Raw genomic sequence first — 22522 nt, forward strand, 5'->3', positions numbered from 1 at the left:
GGGGAAGAGTTAGGTCCAGCTGGGAGTGATGGGGGCCAAGATTGGGAAAATGGGGTGCGGTAAATCAACAAAACTGGAACTTTAGTGAAAAATGTAGACTCAGCTGTTTTAGTCCACAAGTAAAGCTTTTAGTGGACTTAATAATGCAAAGTCTCAAACCTGTCCCTCTGCCTCCTCCCCCATCCCCCAGGGGCTTACCCGTCTCTTGCATCTGCCTTTTCTCTGTTCAGGTACCTCTTCTGGACGGACTGGGGTCACATCGCTAAAATTGAGCGGGCAAACTTGGATGGCTCTGAGCGCAAAATTCTAATCAACACCGACCTGGGCTGGCCCAATGGACTGACATTAGACTATGATACTAGAAGGTCAGTGCAAGAGTGGGAGTGATGCTGTCATACCCAGGAGAACTGAGTAAGATATGTTGTGCACCTGAGCCTTTTTAGCTCGATCCTCTGAAGTGTTTTGCCTGATGTGAGGCATCTTGAGTGACTCAGAAGTGAGGAGTGTGAGTATGGGTGGAAGACTAACCATGGGGCTTGGTCTCATCTCTTTTCCCTGTCTGTACAGGATTTACTGGGTGGATGCGCATCTTGACCGTATCGAGAGTGCTGATCTCAACGGGAAGCTACGCCAGGTGCTGGTCAGCCAGGTGTCGCACCCCTTTGCCCTGACACAGGTAAAGAGGAGCCCACGGGTAGTGGTGAATGCAGTGACTGCTGTACAGCCAGGCTCCCTAGGGAATAGTACAGACTTCTTGGGTATATATGGGGTAGTGGGGGATCTGGTGTGTGCTTCTCTGGTTTGGGATTTACCTAGGGCTGTTCCTAGGCTAAGCGGCTCGAGGAGGTGGGGGAAGCTTCTGATTGACATTGAGAAGAGGGAAGTTAGGCTGGGAAGGGGCTTTGTCTGGAGTCCTAAGCCCCATGAATACTCTTCTGTGCAGTTCTTTTATATACGTGGCCAAGTGCTCTAATGCATTTGATTTTTCCCTCTGAGCAGCAGGACAGGTGGATCTACTGGACTGACTGGCAAACCAAATCTATCCAGCGAGTGGACAAATACTCAGGCCGAAACAAGGAGACTGTCCTGGCCAATGTTGAGGGGCTAATGGATATCATTGTGGTCTCCCCACAGAGGCAGACAGGTATATGGGGTGATCCTAATTGCTGCCTCTGCTAGTTGGTGCCAAACAGGCTGCAGGTATCCTGGCATATTTAATGAGTGCAGAGTCTACCCAGAGAGCCCTTACCCTCCACCCACCCCTCTCTGTGTGCCCTATAAACTGTGACTCTTCCCTCAGTCTTGTTGGGGCACATTCTCTGCCTCTTTGAGATTTCAGCTGAGGAAACCTATGTCAGAACTTCCTTATAGCTGCCTGTCTTTCCTCATTCAGGAAGGGCAGGCAGGGAAAAAAGGGAGAAGGAATTGCATTGTACGTCCAGAATATAAATTCTTGTTCTGAGGTCCAGAAGGAGGTGAGAGGAAGGCCCGTTGAAAGTCTCTGGGTGAAGATGGGGGCGGGGGGCGGGAGAGAAACAGGAGCAGTGTCATGGTAGGAGACTACTACAGACCATAATCAGGAGAAGGATGAAGCATGTCCAGAACAAATAACAGAAATACCAAAACACAAGACCTGGTAGTAATGGGAGACTTGAACTACCTAGATGTCTGTTGGAAAAGTAACACAAAATGGCCAGTAATTTCATGGAATGTGTTGGGGACAACTTCTTGTTTCAGAAGGTGGAGGAAGTAACCAGGGGGCAATCAGTTTAGACTTGAGTCTTACTAATGGAGGAATTGGTTGCAAATCTGAAGGTGGAAAGCAACTGGGGTGAAAGTGATCATAAAATGGTAGATTTCATGAGTCGAAGGAGTGAGAGCAGCTGAATAAGGATGATGGACTTAAAAAAAAAAAACATACTTTAACCAACTCAGAGAACTGATAGGTAAAGTTCAATGGGAAGAAACTTTAAGGGAAAAAGGAGTTTTGGAGAGCTGGTAGTTTCTCGAAGAGTTTGCTGTTGCTCCTTTGATATTGTCTATCTCGATGTGAAGGAAAGATAGGAAGAATAGCAAAAGGCCAATATGACTCCATCAGTAGTTCTTTAATGACCTGAAAATCAAAAAAGAAACGTACAAAAAGTGGAAACATGGACAAATTGCTAAGGATGATTACAAAATAACAACACAAGCATGTAGGGACTACACCAGAAAGGCTAAGGAACAAAAAGAGTTATACCTGGCAAGTGACATAAAAGGCAATAAGAAGAGGTTCTATAAACAGGGTAGGAGCAAGGGAAAGATGAAGGAAAGTGTAGACCTCTACTTAGCAGTGAAGGAGAGCAAATATCAGACAACTGGAAAAAGGCTGAGGTGTTTCATCCTATTTTGCTTCAGTCTTCTCTAAAAGAATTAATTATGACCAGATGCATCACACAATTAATATTAACAACCAGTGGGAAGGACCGCAAGCCAAAATAGAGAAAGATCAGGTTAAAGAACATCTAGATAAATTAGATGTATTCAAGTTGGCCGGACCTTATTACATTCATTCTAGTGTCTGTAAGGAACTAGCTGAAGCAATTTGGGAACCATAAGAGAACTCATGGAGGGGAGGGGGAGTTCCCAGAGAACAGGAGAAGGCAAGTATAGTATCTGTCTTTAAAAAGAGGAACAGAGGACTTGGGGAATTATAGACCAGTTAGCTTAACTTTGATACCTGGAAGATATCCTGGAAGAAATTATTAAACAATCAGTTTAGACTCATAGACTTTAAGGCCAGAAGGGACCATCATGATCGTATAGTCTGACCTCCTGCACATCCCAGTCCACAGAACCTCACCCACCTGCCCTATGCCCGTAACCTCTGGCTGAGTTATTGAAGTCCTCAAATCTTGATTGAAAGACTTCAGTTACAGAGAATCCACCATTTACTCTAGGTCAAACCAGCAAGTGACCCATGCCCCATGTTGCAGAGGAAGGCCCCAGGGTCGTTGCCAATCAGACCTGGGCAATCCTTCTCAACCCCAAATATGGCAATCAGTTAGATCCTGAGCATTTGGGCAAGATCCTCCAGTCAGAGACCTGGGAAAGAATTTTCTGTAGTAACACAGAGAGTCTATTCCTAAGATCTACTGTTTGGCTGCATTGGTTGGTCCTCTCTGCTGATTCCCAGAAGATTCTAGCCCCTTTTTTACATGGTTATTGTAATCCACTGATGCCTGACTCTCTCCTCATGCTCTCAGCACTGTGGGGTAGAGGGGTTGGTTCATGTGGCACAGAAATTCCTTGGCCTTCTGGGCAGTCTATCTTGATTGAAAGAGAAGTGAGGCTCCTGAACTCCATCAAGGCCTCACCTGATCACCTGCTCCAGGTTTAATGGCTTGGTTGTCTCCTTCAGGTACAAATTCCTGTGGAGTGAATAATGGAGGCTGCACCCATCTCTGCTTCGCCAGGGTTTCTGACTTTGTTTGTGCATGTCCAGATGAACCAGATGGACGACCCTGCTCCACTGGTGAGTTCAGAGATGTTCTCTGGGGTAATAGCATCCATATATGAACCACAGCCAGCACTCCCACCCTGGCCTTTAGCATCTCCTGTTGAGAATCAGAGTATCTGGGAGGTCTCCACAACCTACAAAAGTCCCTACAATGTTCTATACTGTAAGTCAAGCAGCTGTGAGCTTCAAATATCTTTCTTACATTGCTTCCTGCTGGAAAGGATGGGCATGGGGTGTCTGAGCTCTGTACACAAATTCTTGGTCTCAATATTTAGGAAATGATCTGTGGTCTAGCAGACTTCTCCATCTGTCTCACAAAACTGGGCTCCTATTTATTTTTCTGTCTGTATTGTTTAGTTCCTGGCATGGTGCCCCATGTTCCTGAAACAACCAGTGTGAGCGAGAGGAGCCAGACCTCACCTGGCAGATCAGGCTCCTCAACGACCAAACCCCACACATCCCTGGAAGCAACGGAAGGAAAGTGAGTGACTTTGCAGCTTGCAATCTGGACTTGAGAGTTGAATGCAGGATGCGCATGTCCCCTTCACCTTCCACCGCCCTATCACAGCACCCTAAGATGGAGTGAGACCATACAACCTCTAGGCACCCTGTAAATAGCAACAGAAGACCCTGTCTATGAAGACAGAGACTCGCACTAGACCCCTGCAAATCTGTGGATATCCGAGGACCATTTTTGCAGATTGGATGCGGATACAAATTTTGTATTCATGCAGGGCTCTAAATATAGGATCTCAAAGATGGGGAAGCAGCTGTCTGCAGCTCATAGCCCATGAGACTGTTTCCCTGCCTTCCAGATCCTATATTTCCTCTCCCCGCTCCATGCAGAGAAAGGGAAGGTGATAGATCAAGACAGCCAGCAAAATCCCCCAGGCTTCTATTGACGTAGTTTAAGCAGCCAAGCAATTTAGGAAACTCCTGACTTCAGTATTGCCATATCAGGTCAGTTGGAGAGGGAGGCAGCTGCTTCTGCAAAATAAGTCAGGAAGCCTTATGAGCTGCAGATAGATGCTTCTTGATCTATCTCCTCCCCTTTTTCTGTATGGGGGCAGGAAGGGGAGAGGAATACAGGATCTAGAAAGTGAGGAAGCAGCCTCATAGGCTATGAGCTGCAGACTGCTGCTTCCCCGCTTTTGAGATCCTGTATACAGTACACTCGCACACAGACACTCCTCCTAGGAGGCACTGTGAGATAGCGTGCTGCTGGTGCGGCTGCAGATACAAGACAGAGTGCGGATTGCAGGTCGGATACAAGTTGACTCTTTCGGATGCGGATCCACATTTTTGTATCTCTCTGGAGCTGGCATGGGCTGCATAGGCCTCGCTACCCACTTCATTCAAATGTTCCTGCTAGCCTGATTGACTGTGCAAGGTGCAGGAATCCTCTTGGCCCTGCCCATGGTACCCTGTGCTTCACATGTATGACTGCTGAACTCTTAACTTGGAGAATGGTTTCCCAGGGGATGGGGTGGGAGCTCCAATGCTTTGATCATTTTAAACTAGACTGGGCAGAGCCCTGAGAGTAGTCCTGCCTTGACCCTGAAGGGATGGCTAGGATGGGACCAAACAGCGTGTCTGCAGGTCTTACTTTTATGATTCAATGCATAGAAAGTATTTTCTGCCATTCTCCCTTGGCCCACTTCTCTCCCTGCCCAGCAGGGAGAGCTCTTCCATCGCCTATTGGGGTATTAACTCCAAGCAAAGACATACCATTTTCTCTTTGCTGGGAATAAAAATCCTTGCAGAATTTTTTTTCTCTGCAGAGCTGGCTTTTTTTTTTTTTTTGTTCCTTTCCTAAGAGATTAGCATTACGTAGTCTCACTGCAGAGGGAAGAGGAAGAGTGACTGCTCAGCGCTAATGCCCTTTCTTGAATATGTCCCATGCACAAGCTGTCCAAAGATTCCAGCTTCACTTGTAGCGAGACAGAAGAGTGTGGACACTCTAGGATCTACGGAGTTGGGTCCAGAGAAACCTCTCACATCTGGGTAGAAGGGTATACTTGAGGCAAAGGAAGTTCTTGTCATAGTGCCCCTTCTCTACCCCCCAGCTTACCCTCCATTCCCAGCTGCAGCCTGCCGTATCCTACATGGCTCTATCCATGCCCAGAAGATGACTGGCTGCTCTGTGCAGTGAGATGATAACTCTGTATCTTTGTGCCCTTCAGCTGCTCTGACAAAGATGTTGGCCAAGGCCTGTGCAACCGGAAGAATGAGGCAGTACTGGCAACCACAGGTGAGTTGTTCTTCCTTACCCTCTGCTAGCTGAACCTTTCTTCCAGGTTATGCCAGGGCTTTCGCTCCAAGGTGTTGAGGACTCAAATGTGACCTTCTTCAATCTCATTCTGAGCAAGACAAGGAGAATCCCAAGGATGAAAATCAGTCATGCTCTCTTTCAGCCCCAAACAGGCTCTTCCCTGGGTGGCCAGAGGAGAGGATTTTAGTTTGAAGGACAGCAGAGTTCCCCAACCCCCAAATTCATCACTCAGGTGGAACAAGCTTAGTTCCCATAGGGTGCTTTCCCCTTCTAGTCTGGTTGGTGAGGAAGACTGACCCCGTAGCAGGGAGTAACCTGGTAGCAGAAGGGGGTTAACTTGCCCCATCTTTGAGAAATAATATCCCCCCTACTTCAGAAGTCTTCTCCAGATTCCCTGAGGGGGAGAGAATGGGCTCAAGCTGTGCCAAGCTCCACCCTAGAGTTGGGCTGCTAAACCCCAGTACATAGGTGGGTACACGCATGCACACACAGCTACACTAGTTTTGAACATAGTCCAGTGGCACAGAAAGGGCCTCCTCTCACCCTTGCTGTTCTTTTTCAGGAGAAGGGCTGCATGTCAGCTACATTATTGGAGGCCTCCTCAGTGTCTTGGTCATTCTGCTGCTTATTGCTGCTCTAATTATATACAGGTATCTGACCCCCCACTTCCCATCCTGTCCCCTTCTTCCCTGTTGCTGGTGAATTGAGTCTTTTTTGGTTGAAGGAGACTTTCAACAGAGGTCCTTCATCACTGAGGCTACAAGCATCTCAACTACTTCATTTTATTTACAAAGCCCCCTGCCCCACATGGACCTTGGGGAGCAGACTGAACTGTTGGGCAGCCCTAAAGTTCTCCTCCTCCCTCTAAAGAGCATGTGAGACGAGCCACCCTCTGCGCGTCCACCCAGCCGTCCTGCTCCCGGCTCTGCAAAATCCTGTTGGGCTCTATTTTATAGAGAATCTAGAAAATCATATGCAGGAGTGCGATGGAATTTGTATCACCATGGCTTTGGACCTTGTCTAGTACAGGGGTTCTCAAATTTCATTGTACTGCGACCCCCTTCTGACAACAAAAATTACTACATGATCCCAGGACGGGGGACCAAAGCCTGAGCCCACCCGAGCACTGCTGCCCCGGGTTGGGGGGCCAAAGCCCAAGCCATACCACTCTGGGGGAAGGGGGATGGCGGGGGCAAAGTCGAAGCCCAGGCAAAGGGCCTATAACCTGAGCCCTGCCGCCCAGGCCTGCAGCCCTTTGGCTTCAGCTTCAACCCGGGCCAGTGGGGCTTGGGCTTCGGCCCCGGGCTCCAGCAAGTCTAACACCAGCCCTGGCGACCCCATTAAAATGGGCTCGTGACCACTTTGGGGTCCTGACCTGCAGTTTGAGAAATGCTGGTCTAGTAAATCTCTGAGTTCCAAATGCTTTCAGCCAGCTGCTCTCTCAAGCTCTTTCAGAGCTTGTCTCTCTCCTAAGGGGGACTTGTTTCCGTCTACTGATCTCTGTCAAGTCCATGACCTGATTCTGCTCTGATGGGTTTTACACTAATATGACTTCATTGCCTAGTAGTGGAGTCACCTCTGACTTATACTGGTATAAGCGAGACACAACTTGACTGCATTGCACTGGTGCATGGTGACTGTACAGGCAGCTAAAGGGAACACCTGTACCTGATGAAACAGGCTCTTCTCTGGCCTGAGGGAACAAACAGATCATTGGCGCTTTCTGGTCACTGGGTTGGGGCCTTGTCTGTAGAAATGGACCTTTTGACAATGGGACCCTATCTCTCTACTGACAGAATTATAGAAATGTAGGGCTGGAAGGGACCTCAAGAGGTCATGTAGTCCAGTCCTCTGCACTGAGACAGGACCAAGTAAATCTAGACTGTCTGTGACAGGTGGTTTTTAAGAACAGGGTTAGACAAACTCCACTTATGGGGATTCCACAACCTCCTTTGATAACTTATTCCAGTGCTTAAATATTCTTATAGTTAGAAAGTTTTTCTCACATCTAGCCAAAGTCTCCCATTCTGCAGATTAAGCCTGTTATTTCTTCACCTACCTTCAGTGGTCATGGAGAACAATCAGTCACAGTCCTCTTTATAATAGCCCCTAACATATTTAAAGACTGTTATCAGGTGCCCCTCTCAGTCTTCTTTTCTCAAGACTAAACATACCCAGTTGTTTTTTTTAAACCTTTCCTCATTGGTCAGGTTTTGTAAACCATTTATCATTTTTGCTGCTGTCCTCTGGACACTCTCCAATCTATCCACGTGTTGCGCTCAAAACTGGACACAGAACTCCAGATGAGGCCTCACCAGTACCAAGTACAGCAGAATAATTACCCCCATGTCTTACACATGACATTCCTGTAAATATACTCCAGAAAAATATTAGCGTTTTTCACAGGGTATCACATTATTGGCTCATATTCGATTAGTGATCCACTATAACCACCCCCGTCCTTTTCAGCAGTACTATCCTCATTTTGTTGTTGTGCATTTAATTTTTCCTTCCTAAATGTAGTACTTTATTGAATTTCATCTTGTTGATTTCAGTTCAATTTGTCAGTCATTTAGAATTTTAAACTTGTCCTGCAAAGTGCTTGCAATCCCTCACAGCTTGGTGTCATCCTCAAATTTTATAAGCATACTCTCCACTCCATTACGAGAGTCATTAATTAAAATATTGAATAGTACCAGACCCAGAACGATACTACCCATGTGGGACCCCATTAGATATGTCCCCCTACTTTGACAATGAACCATTGATAACTACGATTTGAGTACGGTCTTTCAACAAGTTGTACACTTTATAGTAATTTAATCACATTTCCTTATTTTGCTGATGGGAATATAATGTGGGACTGTGTCAAAAGCCTTACGAAAATCAAGATATATCATGAGTATTGCTTCCCCTCTATTCACTAGACCAGTAACCCTGTCAAAAAGGAAGTTAGTTTGGTTTGACATGATTTGTTCTTGACAAATCCATTTTAACTATTCCTTATAACCCTGTTTTCTCCTAATCCAAGTTGGGCTGACTGCTCTATAATTCTCCAGGTGCTCTGTGTTTCTCCTTTTAAAATATAGTTGCTACGTTTCCCCTTTTCCAGTCATCAGGAACCTCACCTGTTCTCCATCAGTTCTCAAAAATAATCAGTAACAGTTCCGAGATTGCTTCAGCTAGTTACTTAAGGACACTAGGGTGAATGTCATCAGGCCTAACCAACTTGAATACATCTCACTTGTCTAAATATTCTCTAATCTGTTCTTTCTCTGTTTTGGCTTGTGTTCCTTCCCCTTTGTTGTTAAATTAATTCTATTAAGCATCTGGTCTCAATAAACCTTTTTAGTGAAGACTGAAGCAAAGTAAGCATTAAATACCTCAGCTTTCTGGAGTTCTCTGTTAGGTCTCCTTCACCACTAAGTAGAGGACCTACACTTTCATTTGTCTTTCTCTTGCTCTTACTGTATTGATGGAACCTCTTCTTACTGCCTTTTATGTCCCTTGCTAGGTGTAACTCATTTTGTGTCTTAGCCTTTCTGACTTTGTCCCTGCATGCTTGTGCTATTCTTTTGTACTCCTCCTTGGCAATTTGTCCGTGTTTCCACTTTTTGTTGGTTTCTTTTTTGATTTTCAGGTCATTAAAGGCCCCTGATGGAGCCATACTGTCCTCTTACTAGTCTTTCTGTCTCTCCTTACCATCAAGATAGTTTGCTGTTGCTCCTTTAATATTGTCTCTTTGAGAAATTACCAGCTTCCCTGAACTCTTTTTCGTCTTAGAATTTCTTCCCATGGGGCCTTATCTACCAGTTCTGAGTTGGTTAAAAGTCTGGTTTTTGAAGTCCATCATCCTTATTCTGCTGCTTTCACTTCTTCCTTTCCTTATAATCATGAAGCCCATCATTTCATGGTCATTTTCACCTAAGTTGCCTTGCACCTTCAGATTAGCAACCAATTCCTTCCTGTTACTTAGAATCAAGTCTAAATTAGCTGTGTCCCTAGTTACTGCCTCCACCTTCTGAAACAAGAAGTTCTCCCCAACACATTCCAAGAACTTACTGGACATTTTGTGTTACCTTGCCAACAGATATCTGGGTAGTTAATCTCCCATTACTACTAGGTCATGTGTTTTGGATATTTCTGTTGTTTGTTCTTCCACCTCCTCCTGGTTTCTCCTCCTACAGACACAAGAAGTCTAAGTTCACAGACTCTGGCTTGGGGAACCTGACTTACAGTAACCCGTCATACCGGACATCTACCCAAGAGGTGAAGATTGAAACTATTCCCAAGCCGACCTTGTACAACCAGCTGTGCTATAAGAAGGAGGTAAGAGCTGCTGGTAGAGGCCTCAGGGACCAACTTCAAACTGTCCTAACATTACAAATCTATGTAAATAGTGAGAGAGAATTGTGCTTGGTTCTTGGCAGGTGCCTGAACCCCAAAAACATCCCCATCCCCAGAGCTCTCCACCGTCTGTCCCAAGAAGATCCCTGGGATGGGTGAGGGCAGCTGCAGTAAGCTACCAAGCAAGACTCACAGGGCTTAACTAGCAGCATCTCTCAGTTCCTCATTGTGTCCCAGTTGCACATACCTGCCTGAGGCTCCAACTTTCGCCTCCATTCCTTTAGTCTCCTGGGTCCCTTTTACAGTGTTGCTAGCCACCAGGCTATTGGGTTTAAAGGGAGAATTCTACCTTTGGACCCATGTTCCTTGGCTGAGCCCTGTCCTTCCCTACTCACCTAACGCTGCCCTGGGTAGTCACAGAGAGAACCAGGAAGAGTCTGGCTAGAAAGGACGTAGCTATTGTCTATGCACTGTGTGGAGGGGTAGGGTGGAAGAGGAGAACTGAAAATGTTGATGACCAGGGCATTGGTATGGGCCCCATATAGGGTTGTATCTATTTTACCATGTAGCACTTAGTTTCTCCTCTTTGTTTCCTCAGCAACTTTCTCATCCCCCTGATAGCTTCTCATCTTTCTTCTTCTGATTTCTGCTCACATCCTCACGTCAGGTATCACTGCACTGTTTGTATGTGGGTATGTGTATGTGTGAGTGACCCCCCACCTCCCTCACTCTTGCAGCACTGAAAGGCTCTAACACTGTCATTTACTAATTGCTGCTTGGCTGGCTTCCCATGTGTCTGTGTTTGTGCCTTTGAACTAGCTCAACTGCCTCCCTGGGCTGGGGATGGAGAGGGAATTTTCTAGCACAGGTCCTTTGGTTGTATGGCTAAGGGTTTGCAGTTTATGCTACTTAAAGAAAATAATTTACCTGGGGCTGTTTGTTATGATTCTTATAGACCCTGGAGATGGATATGGCCTGTTATGCCACTGACTCCCTTTCCCAGGGGCCAGGATAGGATTGTTCCATATAGGACAATTTTTAGTGGTATTGTTTTAAATGCCCCAATAAATAGATCCCCCAACTTTCCTCTGTATTTCCCAGCCTCCAATACCCCACTGTCAGAATGGTTTATCTGAGATTCACTCTAAATCTTTCCCTTTTTTTTCTTAGTCCCATTGCTTAGATATACCCACATGTCACACACACAATTCTTCTCTCCTCGGGGGGGTTTACAAACACCTATCAGATGTCTACACCCATGCCTCTTTACTCATCACTGAGCCAAGCTGGACAGAATTCACTCATAATCTCTGCTCATAACTTTGTCCCTCTAGCCCTCTGATCATTTCTGTTGTTCTTCTCTATACTTCCTCCATTATTTTCGTTGCAATGAGGTGCTCAAACCCAACACAGTAGCCCAGGTGAGCTGTCTCAAGATGTGTATAGAGGGCAACTTGCTTTTCCCTGCTTTGCGATCTAAAGCCATTGCATATGCATCTCCCAAACTGATTAACCTTTTTAGCAGCCTTATCCCATTACAAACTCCTACCTGATTTCCTGCCTATTGTCCTCGAGTCTCTCTTGTCTGTTCCTGCTTCCCAGGTTTCTCCTTCCTATTCAGGCTCTGGCTCTAGTATTATTCCTGCCCCCAAATAGCATTGGCTCCATTTGTCCAAGTGAAGCAGAAGAGCCATCTTCCCTCACCTTTTCCCATGGATTGAAGGAGCCTGGAGATTGGAATGGGTATTCCTTTGGGGAGGGCTGGTGTGCTAGGCTGAGCATTGTGAAGGGGGAGCCTAGAATGGACTCTCCTGTCCTGATGGCAGCAACCAGTTACTCTTTTCATTGAGAGCCATCCCTTTGCTTGCTTCTTTGCCTGTCCTCATTCCAGTCGCTGCTTTGTTCTTTGGCTAGAAGTGACTGATGCTCTGTGGGTATTTGCATTCTGTTGTCTCCCTGCTAGGCTGGTCATGATCATTGCTACACCAAGGAAAAGATCAAGATTGTGGAAGGGATATGCCTCTTGTCCGGTGACGAGTCTGAGTGGGATGATATCAAGCAGATACGGAGCTCCCGGGGAGGGATACTCCGGGACCATGTTTGCATGAAGACTGACACTGTCTCTATCCAGGCCAGCTCTGGCTCGCTGGATGACACCGAAACTGAGCAGCTGCTGCAGGAGGAGCAGTCTGAGTGCAGCAGTGTCAACACGGCAGCAGCCACCCCAGAACGACGCGGCTCACTCCCAGACACAGGCTGGAAACACCAATGCAAGCCCTCCACGGAGAGTGAGGTCTAAAGCATGCACTACTTTGGAGATGCCCAGCTCCTCCCCAGCCCCTGTTCCATATGAATGAGACGGGACTCATTCTGCCATGCAGGGAGAAGCCCAGAGACTAGCTTTCGTGTTGCAAGGAGCCCAGAGACTGGCTGCCTTTCAGCAAGGAGCCGGGGCCAGACTGCTCCCTCATGGCAGGGGGAAATGGACCTCAGAGACCCTTTTGGCTCATTCTCACTGTTTTGTGGTTTATTTATATGTTCCCTTTTCCTGGAAGCTGCCATGATAACTTCTGCAGTGACCCCTCTGGGCTGAGTCTAATTCAGATTATGTCCCCTCTGGCAATCTGCGAGTCCTGCACTGTCAAGCTCACAATTCATGCCTCTGGGAGAGCAGAACTTCTCCACTGCCAGCTTCTCATCAGGCTCAGCACCTCTTGCCCCTGATTCATTCAGAGGCCAGCTCTGCTCTCTCTACTTTAGGGAATTGGTGGAGGGCTGAAAGAGGGGGCAATGTAGCAGCAGGTCACTTCTAAGGGGATAAAGAGAGCAACCGCAGCTGCTATGTTTCTTGTGATTGATGTCATTAGAATGTCACTGCCACTTCCCCCACATTCTGGCACATCTCTACAGGAGTGATGAAGCCTGGTGCTGGAGCACTGTGTCTGTTGCTGGCAATGGACGCTGCTCCTATTCAGCTGGGTGCTATCACCCACTTCAAAAAGTAACTGAATCAGATAGGACTCTCCTAACTGCTTTCAGTGTATATTGGAGTTAGAGCTGCCAGATCAGGGGATAGAGTATATTTTTACTGCTCTTAGCTCCACAGGCCTACTGAGAGGAAACTCAGCTCAGAGGGAGGGAGTCTGGAATCTATTCCTTCTTTTACATCATCAACAAAACTGTTCATAAAGTTCCAATCAGAAGGCCAGCCAGTTACACTTGTGCAAGCCTATGGAAGGCCATGGGGCTGACTAGATGTCACTGAGGGTCTGTTATGGCTGGTAGAACCTTTTATTACTAGTGATGTGTGAAATGGGATGACTGGGGAAACTGTTCTATTAGTAAACTGAGCCCATTTGACATGGAATCAGAGAAAATAACTATGGAGCTCTAGGGGCCCTTTTTGAATAGTCACTTATCAACTAGAGCAGTGGCTCTCAAACTTTTTTACTGGTGACCCCTTTCACATAGCAAGCCTCTGAGTGTGACCCCCCCCTTATAAATTAAAAACACTTTTTATATATTTAACACCATTATAAATGCTGGAGGCAAAGCGGGGTTTGGGGTGGAGGTTGACAGCTTGCAACCCCCCATGTAATAACCTCGTGACCCCCCCCCCCCCGACGGGGCCCGACCCCCAGTTTGAGAACCTCTGAACTAGAGCTGTGCTTTAAGCTCCATTTTTTTTACTGGCAAATAATTCTTGCAGCAGTCTATGTTCTTCCCCTCAGCTGTATGAGGATACAATTCTATTCTGGCTTTGCAGCCTATGAGGCCTTTCCCTTATATCTGGCTCCTATACACAGTGCATGGTTGGTTTCCTGCTGGGCCCTTGGTAACTTTGGGGTGTGTCCCCTGAAGTGCTGAGGGGTGTCCCAGGCATGACATAGGCAATAGACACCCACATGGAATAGGGCTCAGGGGAATCCACAGATAAACCACATAAGAACTAGTCTCTGCAAATCCTCATTTTTTAGGAGGGAAGGAGAGAGCAGGGAAGGCAGGGTGTGGAAAACCCACACACCTAATTATTTGAGCTTCAAGAGAGACATCCCTGGCAGCATTTGAAGCTCTAGTGCTCTCTTGACTTGCCACATCTAAAGGAAAAAAACTTCTCCCCCTTCCAAAAGAGGATTTAGTCCCTACATTTCATTCATAGGAATTTTATCCAAGGTAAAAAATGAAATCCCAAGCCAGATGTTTGGAAACAGAACTGTCCCAAGGAAGGATCCCTTGTGACAATCCCAGCCTTGCCTCCTGCTGTGGAAAGGCCATGTGCATTCCTATCCATGGGGTAGGGAGGACCCAGCTGGCGCAGGGGTGCTGCATGGAGTGGTGATTTGGATGGGATACCCAGGCAATATTTTTTCATCTAGTGAACAGAGGAGAGTCCCTCCTACTTCTGTTTAGCCTTGCTCAAATCCCAGAAACCCTGGTACTGCCCAGAGAAAATGGCAGTTACCAGCAAGCTCACAATACTACTTATACCCAGAGATACCTCTACAGTTAAGGCAGGGAAGGTTCATCTTAAATTTGTAAGCCAGGCCTGAAACTCCATCTATAACTTGCACTATTAGCCTGTCTGGTGTGTACTCATGTGGGAAGTGAGTTAGGGCTGGGGCTTGAGAATTTCCATGTTAATATGGGACTCTTTCCTGTTCCCAGAGTGAATATTTTAATGTATTTGATTGGCTCCAGACTAGGAGTTGTTGGTCCAGATGCTACTTTTGCTTTGTGTGGTACTAGCTGCAGATGCACTTTGGGACAGAGGCTCCAAGGTCTGGATTCACGGGGGAGAAAGAGCAGCAGGAGCCAGAGCTTTGCCATCTCACTGACATGGATTTGGGCTAGCCAGGTTGCATCACACAGGGGCAAGAGCAAGGGCTCAAGTGTTGGAGGAAGACCACAGTTAGGAGGGAGCCTGTGTGTAGGGGTTAGGGAGGGCAGTAGAAGTAGGGTAGGGAACTAGCCTGTGTTGGAAAAGGCTCTAACATCCTGGGAGAACAGCCCTACCTCTCTTCTCCCCTGATGAGCTTTGTGAATGCATCACTCTGCACTGCACATTAAACAGCCAGGTGTGTGGGGAAGAGGGACTGGAAACATCCACCCATTCCTCTCAGTGGGGACTCAATGGACCTATGGAAATAATAGCTGCTTGAGTTGAGAGTGCAGAATAGAAGGAAAAGCAGTCTTTCTAACAGCTACTGGTGTTCAAACTCTGCCTGAAACTATGCACATTCCTATTCCTAGGAAGGAAACCTGTACATTCCAGCCCCAAGACCATTCACACAGCTACTCTAAACTTTTCCATCCCTTCCCCTCCAACCCCGCCAGAGGTCATATGTCTGCTACATTGAGGAGATGGAGCAGGGAAATCTCCTACAGCCCTAGTTCCACTACTGATGTGAGCAGACATAAGATTCCCCAATGTGAGCAAACAGCCCTTGTGAGATGCTGCCTAGGGGGTGCGTTGCATTTTCCCATTCTGGGGAGGAAAAGGCCTTAATTGCATAAGGGCTATACAGAATGTAGAAAGGCCAGAAGTGGGGGATGATCTCTTGAGCACTGATTTACTATGTAAAAAGCAAACTTCTCTCTCCTGTCTGTCCTGAGCTAATGGCAGTGATTTCCCCTGCATTCTTGTGTAATGATTTTAATGTTACTCACTGGAGAGATTGGACTTTTCTGGAGTTATTTAACCACTATGTTCAGTATTTTAGGAGTTTATAATTTAATATAAATTTAGCTTTTCTTAATCACTCTGCTTGGCTTTGGGTTGTGAATCATGCATGTTATACTGGCTCCCTCTGGAGGACGAGGAGCTCCAGGCCCTCTTTGCATAGAACCTCATCTCTCCTCACTGAGCACTGCGGTTGGAGGGAGTGAGAAGATGAAAATGGAAGCAGTGTTCTGTGGATAATCCCACTGACTGATACACACATTCTTCAGCAGTGAAGCCTGAACTAAGGCCCACTGCCAAGAAAGAGACAGCTGTGGCTCAAATGCATTCTCTCTGTTTGACATGACAACAGGGGCTAGTGGCTTAGTCTTTCTGAAGAACATTCTGATCTAATTGTTGTAAGCCATACAGGAATAGTGTTGCCTTTTCTATGGCTGCTGCAGAAGTCCTCTCTTCACTGGTGCCTTTGCTTAATGCAGTTTGATGCTTTAAAATCATTCTTGGTGGGAGGAGGTGTGTAGTGCAGAGTTGTAAATAGAATCAAAATCTCCAGCCATGTCTCCCTGCTCTAACCACTAGACAAGATTGACTCTCACACAGTTTACTGAGAGAAGTGGGATTTGGACCTTTTCATTTTAGTAATAATTTAAAACTGAAAGAAGAGGATACTCAAGCTTCTCTATGCAGAGCTCCATCTCTGTACCAGCCCCAATATGGTATTCAGGCAACAAGAGCAGAGAAGGCTGGTCTTCCGCAGCAGACCACAACAAGGTAATTCAGTGTGAGCATGGCAGCTGGTGCTTCTGAGCCCTTATCTTTTTATTTTTTAAATGGCGTAGTGATACTTGTGTTTGGGTACATGTGCTCCAATTTCTGACCCAAGTTATCTCCACTGCCAAGACCGAGAGCCAAGCCCAATTCAAACTCACTTCCTAATCTGGCAGGGTTTGGGAAGTAGGCACAGAATGCACCTAACTCCTGGGAAGGGTGGGAAGACAGAACCTTCTGTCACAGATGGAGGAGTTACTTCAGCATAAGGCCTAAAACGAGGTCCACTCCTCTGACAAAAGGCGGGTAGACTCAAGGGCAGTACAGCTGAACAGGAGTCAACTATTCATAGGGTATGGACAGAGATGATCCTAAAAGGGGGAGTACAGAAGCCACCAACTGCATAACAAAATCAATGCAGTGATGAATGCCCTGAGCTGGGACTGCCATGATGCTCCAAAACACATGCAGAGGATAGTAAGGGAGCCTGGTCCAGCAGGATTGATTTTCTCCATGTATGTATGCTTGTTCCTCTGCAAAACATTCATAGAAAGTTTCATCCCCTAATATCTTGGACTCTGCCCTCAGAGGTTTTCTTTTTTTCTGCAAGTTCCCATAAGGTGGACTGTTTAAGAGTTTAGATTTGTCCTGGGGCAACTTCAGAGGTGTATGTGTGTATCACACCTCACACGTACTCAGTTAGATCAACAGGACAAATTATGTTCTGTTTCCTCATTTTACATTTCTATTTTCTTAGAACAAAACAAATAGGGAAGTTGTAATCATATAATATATAGAGATATACCTATCTCATTGAGCTGGAAGGGATCCTGAGAGGTCATTGAGTCCAGGCCCCTGCCTTCACTAGCAGGACCAAGTACTGATTTGGCTCCAGATCCCTCAGTGGCCTGCTCAAGGATTGAACTCACAACCCTGGGTTTAGCAGGCCAATGCTCAAACCACTGAGCTATCCCTCCCCCCTGCAAAAACTGTAAATTTAATCTTAAGGTTATGGCTTTGAATTGTAAGAAGTCATAGAAGATTAGGGTTGGAAGAGACCTCAGGAGGTCATCTAATCCAATCCCCTGCTCAAAGCAAGACCAACCCCAACTAAATCATCCCACCCAGGGCTTTGTTAAGCCAGGCCTTAAAAACTTCTAAGGATGGAGATTCCACTACTTCTCTAGGTAACCCATTCCAGTGCTTCATCCTCCTCCTAGTGAAATAGTTTTTCCTAATATCCAACCTAGACTTCCCCCACTGCAACTTGAGACCATTGCTCCTTGTTCTGTCATCTGCCACCACTGAGAACAGCCTTGCTCTATCCTCTTTAGAACCCCCCCTTCAGGTAGTTGAAGGCTGCTATCAAATCCCTCCTCACTCTTCTCTTCTGTAGAGTGAGTAAACCCAGTTCCCTCAGCCTCTCCTCGTAAGTCATGTGCCCCAGCCCCCTAATCATTTTTCTTGTCCTCTGTTGGACTCCCTCCAGTTTGTCCGCATCCTTTCTGTAATGGGGGGCTCAACACTGGACAGAATACTCCAGATGTGGCCTCACCAGTGCAGAATAGAGGGGAATAATCACTTCCCTCGATCTGCTGGCAATGCTTCCACTACTGCAACCCAATATGACGTTCGCCTTCTTGGCAATGAGGGTACACTGTTGACTCATATCCAGCTTCTCATGCACTGTAATCCCCAGGTCCTTTTCTGCAGAACTGATGCTTATCTAGTCGGGCCACAGCCTGTAGCAGTGCATGGGATTCTTCCATCCTAAGTGCAGGACTCTGCACTTGTCCTTGTTGAACCTCATCAGATTACTTTTGGCCCAATCCTTCAATTTGTCTAGGTCACTCTGGACTCTATCCCTACCCTCCAGCATATCTCTCTCCCCCCAGCTTAATGTCAGCCATGAACTTGCTGAGGGTGCAATCCATCTCATCATCCAGATCATTAATGAAAATGTTGAACAAAACCGACCCCTGGGGCACTCCGCTTGATACCGGCTGCCAACTAGATATCGAGCCGTTGATCACTACCCATTGAGTCCAACGATCCAGCCAGCTTTTTATCCACCTTCTAGTCTATTCATCCAATCCATACTTTTTTAAATTTTTGGCAAGAATACTGTGGGAGACTGTATCAAAAGCTTTGCTAAAGTCAAGATAGATCAGGGCCACTGCTTTCCCCATATCCACAGCGCCAGTTATCTCATCATAGAAGGCAAGCAGGTTGGTCACAATACAGAAGGCTAATCACAATGCTAACTTGTCACATTGCATAGTAGTATATCTTAAGGTCTCATTTAACAGGCCTAACTACTGCTCTAATATCCTCTGACAGGTACAGCAGAACCTAGCCTGACTACTAGGAGTTTCAGTCCAAGGCTGTCTGCCAGAATGAAATGTGGCCACAAAAACATGTGGGGTAGTTAGTTCCCATGGGAACATTAACTAGTGCATTTCTTGACTTAAGGACATTTAAACTCCTACCATAACCATTTCCATTAACCTAGATGTTTGCATTTAATACCTCAATGCAATTGGAAAGTGTTCAGAAAGCCATCAGAAAACCACTTCTTGTTTACAACAATATTAGGCTCCCCCATGAGACAAGAGATTGGGCCTTAGATGCTTGAACACCGCACTGAGGAGTACAGTATAAACACCTAGAGCTGTTGACTCCTCTGTCTAGGAATTTATAGTGTGGTTGACACAGTGATATCTGAGCACCTCTCTGGAAAAGTAAATACAAAAAGAATAGCCCTTCTTTTCAACCCTGCCAACAGGTTAAAGTTCTGTATATTTTTATATATACAAAATGTAAGGATGCTGATGTTGAAGAGGGTTGTTTTGAGAAAACTAAGTTAAAGTCCACCCTCCTTTTGCCAAAAGGAGTGGAATCTCCTTTCAGGACTCCTTATGCTGCAGAAACTCCTTCACCTATGACAGGAGGTTCTGTCTTCCCACCCTTCCCAGGAGTAAGGTGCATTTTGTGCATAATTCCCAAACTCTGCCAGGTTAGGAAGTGAGTTTGAATTGGGCCTGGCTCTCTGGTTTGACAGTAGAGAGAACTTGTTTCAGAAATTGGAGCACATGTACCCAGTGGCAAGTGCCACTGCAACATTAAAACATAAAAAGGTGAGAGGACTCAGGCACTCCCAGTTGCCATGCCCAAACTGAATTACCCTGTTGTGGTCTGCTTTGGAAGACGAGTCTTCTCTACAGTTAGTTCCACCTGCAGCAAGGTTAGTAGTCATTCTTATTTACTCAAGCAGTAAATTCCACTCTCGAGCCATCTTCTGTGAAAGTTCTATCTCCTGCGGCCACTTCCTCATTTGTTGACTAGTTCATTTTATAGATTTGTTTGTTTTTAAACTGTTTTCCTAGTAAGGAATAGCAAAGTATGCAGGCTATCAGTAAACATATCACTCTACTATCCAAGGTCAGAAATTTAAATCTTTAGCCCTTCACTAAGATACTTAGTGCAATTTACATCCCCGATCTACCTTCCATGGATTCTTTTCAGTGCCCGGCTCCAGGAACTTGCATATTTAAAGAAGAGAGGAATTAGTTATTGTCAGTATTTTTCTTGCTTATGCTTCAGATGCTGTTTTCCTTATAGGTTTTGTATCTTTATTGTCTAAGCAATAATGCAGTCTATGGAGGATGGTGGACATGCCATGAGGGTTAATGAGTAGCTTGGGAAACTAAAAGCCCCAGGTGCAACTATATTACTTTTATATCACTTCAAATAGGAATTGCCATACTCGTTCAGACCAGTGGTCCATCAAGTCCAGTAACTTGTCTCAGTCAGAGGAAGACTTATGAAAACATGAAGTAGGCAATTACAGAATGATTTTCAGCAAAAGCCTTTTATTCACCTACCACTTAATTAGCACCTCACTCCCCTCCTAAAGCAGGCCATATACCATATACCACATATACCATATATCCCCGGTATAGATTTATCATTTCTAATGTAACTATGGCTCTTCACTGGTCCTCGAACTAGTAACCATTTCTTGAATCCTGCTAAACTCCTGATGAGTTTTCCTGGCAGTGAGTTCCACAGGTCAATGATGCGTCCTAGAAAAAGAATCATTTCATTAGTGTCACGTGTTGCCTGCCCCGCGCAGCGCACGCCCCCTCCTCCCTCTGTCAATACAGCCGCGAGAGGCCCGGCCCCTTGTTCCCCACCCCGGCGTCTTCCTTGCATTGCCCGAGTCACTCGCAGGGCGCAGCCCGCGCCGGTAATCCGGCGCCCGCGGACAGTGAGGCGGGCGGGGCCTTGATGGGCACTGGCCGGAGAACAGGCCGTAGAAGTTTCCTATGCTCGACATAGCGCCGCAGCCACCGTGGCCTGGAGCTGCCCCTTTAAAGAACGGGGACGGTACGTGACTGCCGGATTCAAACTACCCAATGAGGTGCCAGGTTGAGGGAATGGGCGGGGCCGGCAGCGACCAATGGGTGCTCAGGACACTGCGAGGTGCGGGGGGCGTTAGTGATTTCAAACCCCGCTGAGGAGCGGCCCGGCGTTTGCCGCACCGGCTCGGGTGAGTGTTGTCAGCGCCCCCCTCCCCCCGATTTACATGCCTAGTCTGGGGCCTTCCCGCCCGTGTCACGAGTCTCGCGCTCGGGGGTGGCGTTTCCCCCCCTCCCGCCCAACAGGGTCGGCGGGGGGCAGTGAAGTGAGCAGACAGTTTAACGTTCTACTGGGGGGCGGGGCCGGCGCGGGTCTCTAGGCCCATCCACCCCGTGAGGTGCCCCCGGCCCGGGAAGAACAAACCCGTCCCCTTGGGCCTCTCCTGCGAGCCAGAGCGCGGGCCCTGCCCCTGCCAGCACCCGACACTGCGGCGATGGGGGTGCGGAGCTGCCGTAGGCCGAGAACGTGAACAGAGCGCCCTGGCCGGCAGCGACCCCTGGCCGGAGAGGCCGTCGGGCGAGTCTGCACAGGCGCCCCTGGGGAACGTGAGGCACCCGCATTAGGTGCCTACCAACGCTCGGTGGGGCCCAGCGTGTGGCCTGCGGAGATGAGCGGTTCTAGCTCTGAAGTCGCCGTGCTCCCCTGTACTCGCACCTCAGTGTTAGCGCAGCTCTTGGCTGAAATGTGCCCTGGTTGAAAGTGTTGGCTGCAGCCCTTGGACTTTCCGTTAGTTGTCAATGCGGGATTCAGTTGGCACTTTGGGCAGTCAGAGCTAAGGTGTAGTGCATCGGACTCTTGTTACCTGGTAGCGTTAAAGGTACTTTTGGGTCACTGTGCAGGTTATCAGTTACCCCAGCATGCTGAGCTTTATTAGCACCAGACAGACTTCCTAACAGCTAATTTGGAAAAAGATCACTTGACTACTCCCTATGGCATTTAGATCAGGCCAGACTTTCTAGGTGGAAACCAGTTTATATGATACTTGACAATTCCTGCCTCCAGAAGTGATTTGAAAAAAAAAAAACTGATGTCTTGTGAGCTGAGTTCTCGCTTCATAATTCTTGGAACTCAGTTGTTCTTTGCAGCTCTTGATACTTAAGATGTGTCTTGGATTTTGGTGATCTAGCTTCAAAATGACAGGTTTCAGAGTAGCAGCCGTGTTAGTTTGTATCCACAAAAAGAACAGGAGTACTTGTGGCACCTTAGAGACTAACAAATTTATTTGAGCATAAGCTTTTGTGGGCTACAGCCCACTTCTTCGGATGCATATAGAATGGAACATATATTGAGGAGATATACACACACATATAGAGAGCATGAAAAAGTGGGAGTTGTCTTACCAACTCTGAGAGGCCAATTAAGAGAAAAAAACTTTTGAAGTGATAATCAAGATGAGTTTCTTACTGACTTTTCGGTGGTGTGGGTCACAAGATAGCCCCTGAAAATAATATTCTCATTTCTGTCAAATCTTTTAGTATTCTTGCTAAGTAGAAACATGTCTTGTGACCCTTAGCACAGCACCAGCTAACAGGCT

At 46.8% G+C, this 22522-nt stretch overlaps 2 protein-coding genes across 9 annotated transcripts in view; both read left to right on the forward strand.

The window, feature by feature from the left end:
- LRP4 (LDL receptor related protein 4) overlaps nucleotides 1-15877 on the forward strand; it is a 110543-nt gene extending 94666 nt beyond the window's left edge. For 3 of the 6 annotated variants that reach the window (XM_034769515.1, XM_034769516.1, XM_034769517.1), the window contains exons 30-38: nucleotides 231-365; nucleotides 568-676; nucleotides 1000-1144; nucleotides 3401-3514; nucleotides 3857-3980; nucleotides 5683-5750; nucleotides 6334-6421; nucleotides 9959-10100; nucleotides 12082-15877. In XM_034769515.1, the coding sequence (XP_034625406.1) occupies nucleotides 231-365; nucleotides 568-676; nucleotides 1000-1144; nucleotides 3401-3514; nucleotides 3857-3980; nucleotides 5683-5750; nucleotides 6334-6421; nucleotides 9959-10100; nucleotides 12082-12417 (1261 nt within the window). In that variant the 3' untranslated portion in view covers nucleotides 12418-15877. Of the gene's footprint in view, nucleotides 1-230; nucleotides 366-567; nucleotides 677-999; nucleotides 1145-3400; nucleotides 3515-3856; nucleotides 3981-5682; nucleotides 5751-6333; nucleotides 6422-9958; nucleotides 10101-10716; nucleotides 10786-12081 lie in introns of those variants that run through there. The other 3 variants (XM_034769518.1, XR_004645577.1, XR_004645578.1) reach the window with 3 other exon arrangements.
- Nucleotides 15878-21017: 5140 nt separating this feature from the next.
- Nucleotides 21018-22522, forward strand: part of CKAP5 (cytoskeleton associated protein 5) — a 100018-nt gene continuing 98513 nt past the window's right edge. The window contains exon 1 of one of the 3 annotated variants that reach the window (XM_034769520.1): nucleotides 21018-21118. The gene's annotated coding sequence lies outside the window, so the exon portion shown is untranslated. Of the gene's footprint in view, nucleotides 21119-21293; nucleotides 21715-22522 lie in introns of those variants that run through there. The other 2 variants (XM_034769521.1, XM_034769522.1) reach the window with 2 other exon arrangements.

The sequence above is a fragment of the Trachemys scripta genome, chromosome 4 (assembly GCF_013100865.1).
Source record: "Trachemys scripta elegans isolate TJP31775 chromosome 4, CAS_Tse_1.0, whole genome shotgun sequence".
Taxonomy (NCBI): Eukaryota; Metazoa; Chordata; order Testudines; family Emydidae; genus Trachemys; species Trachemys scripta.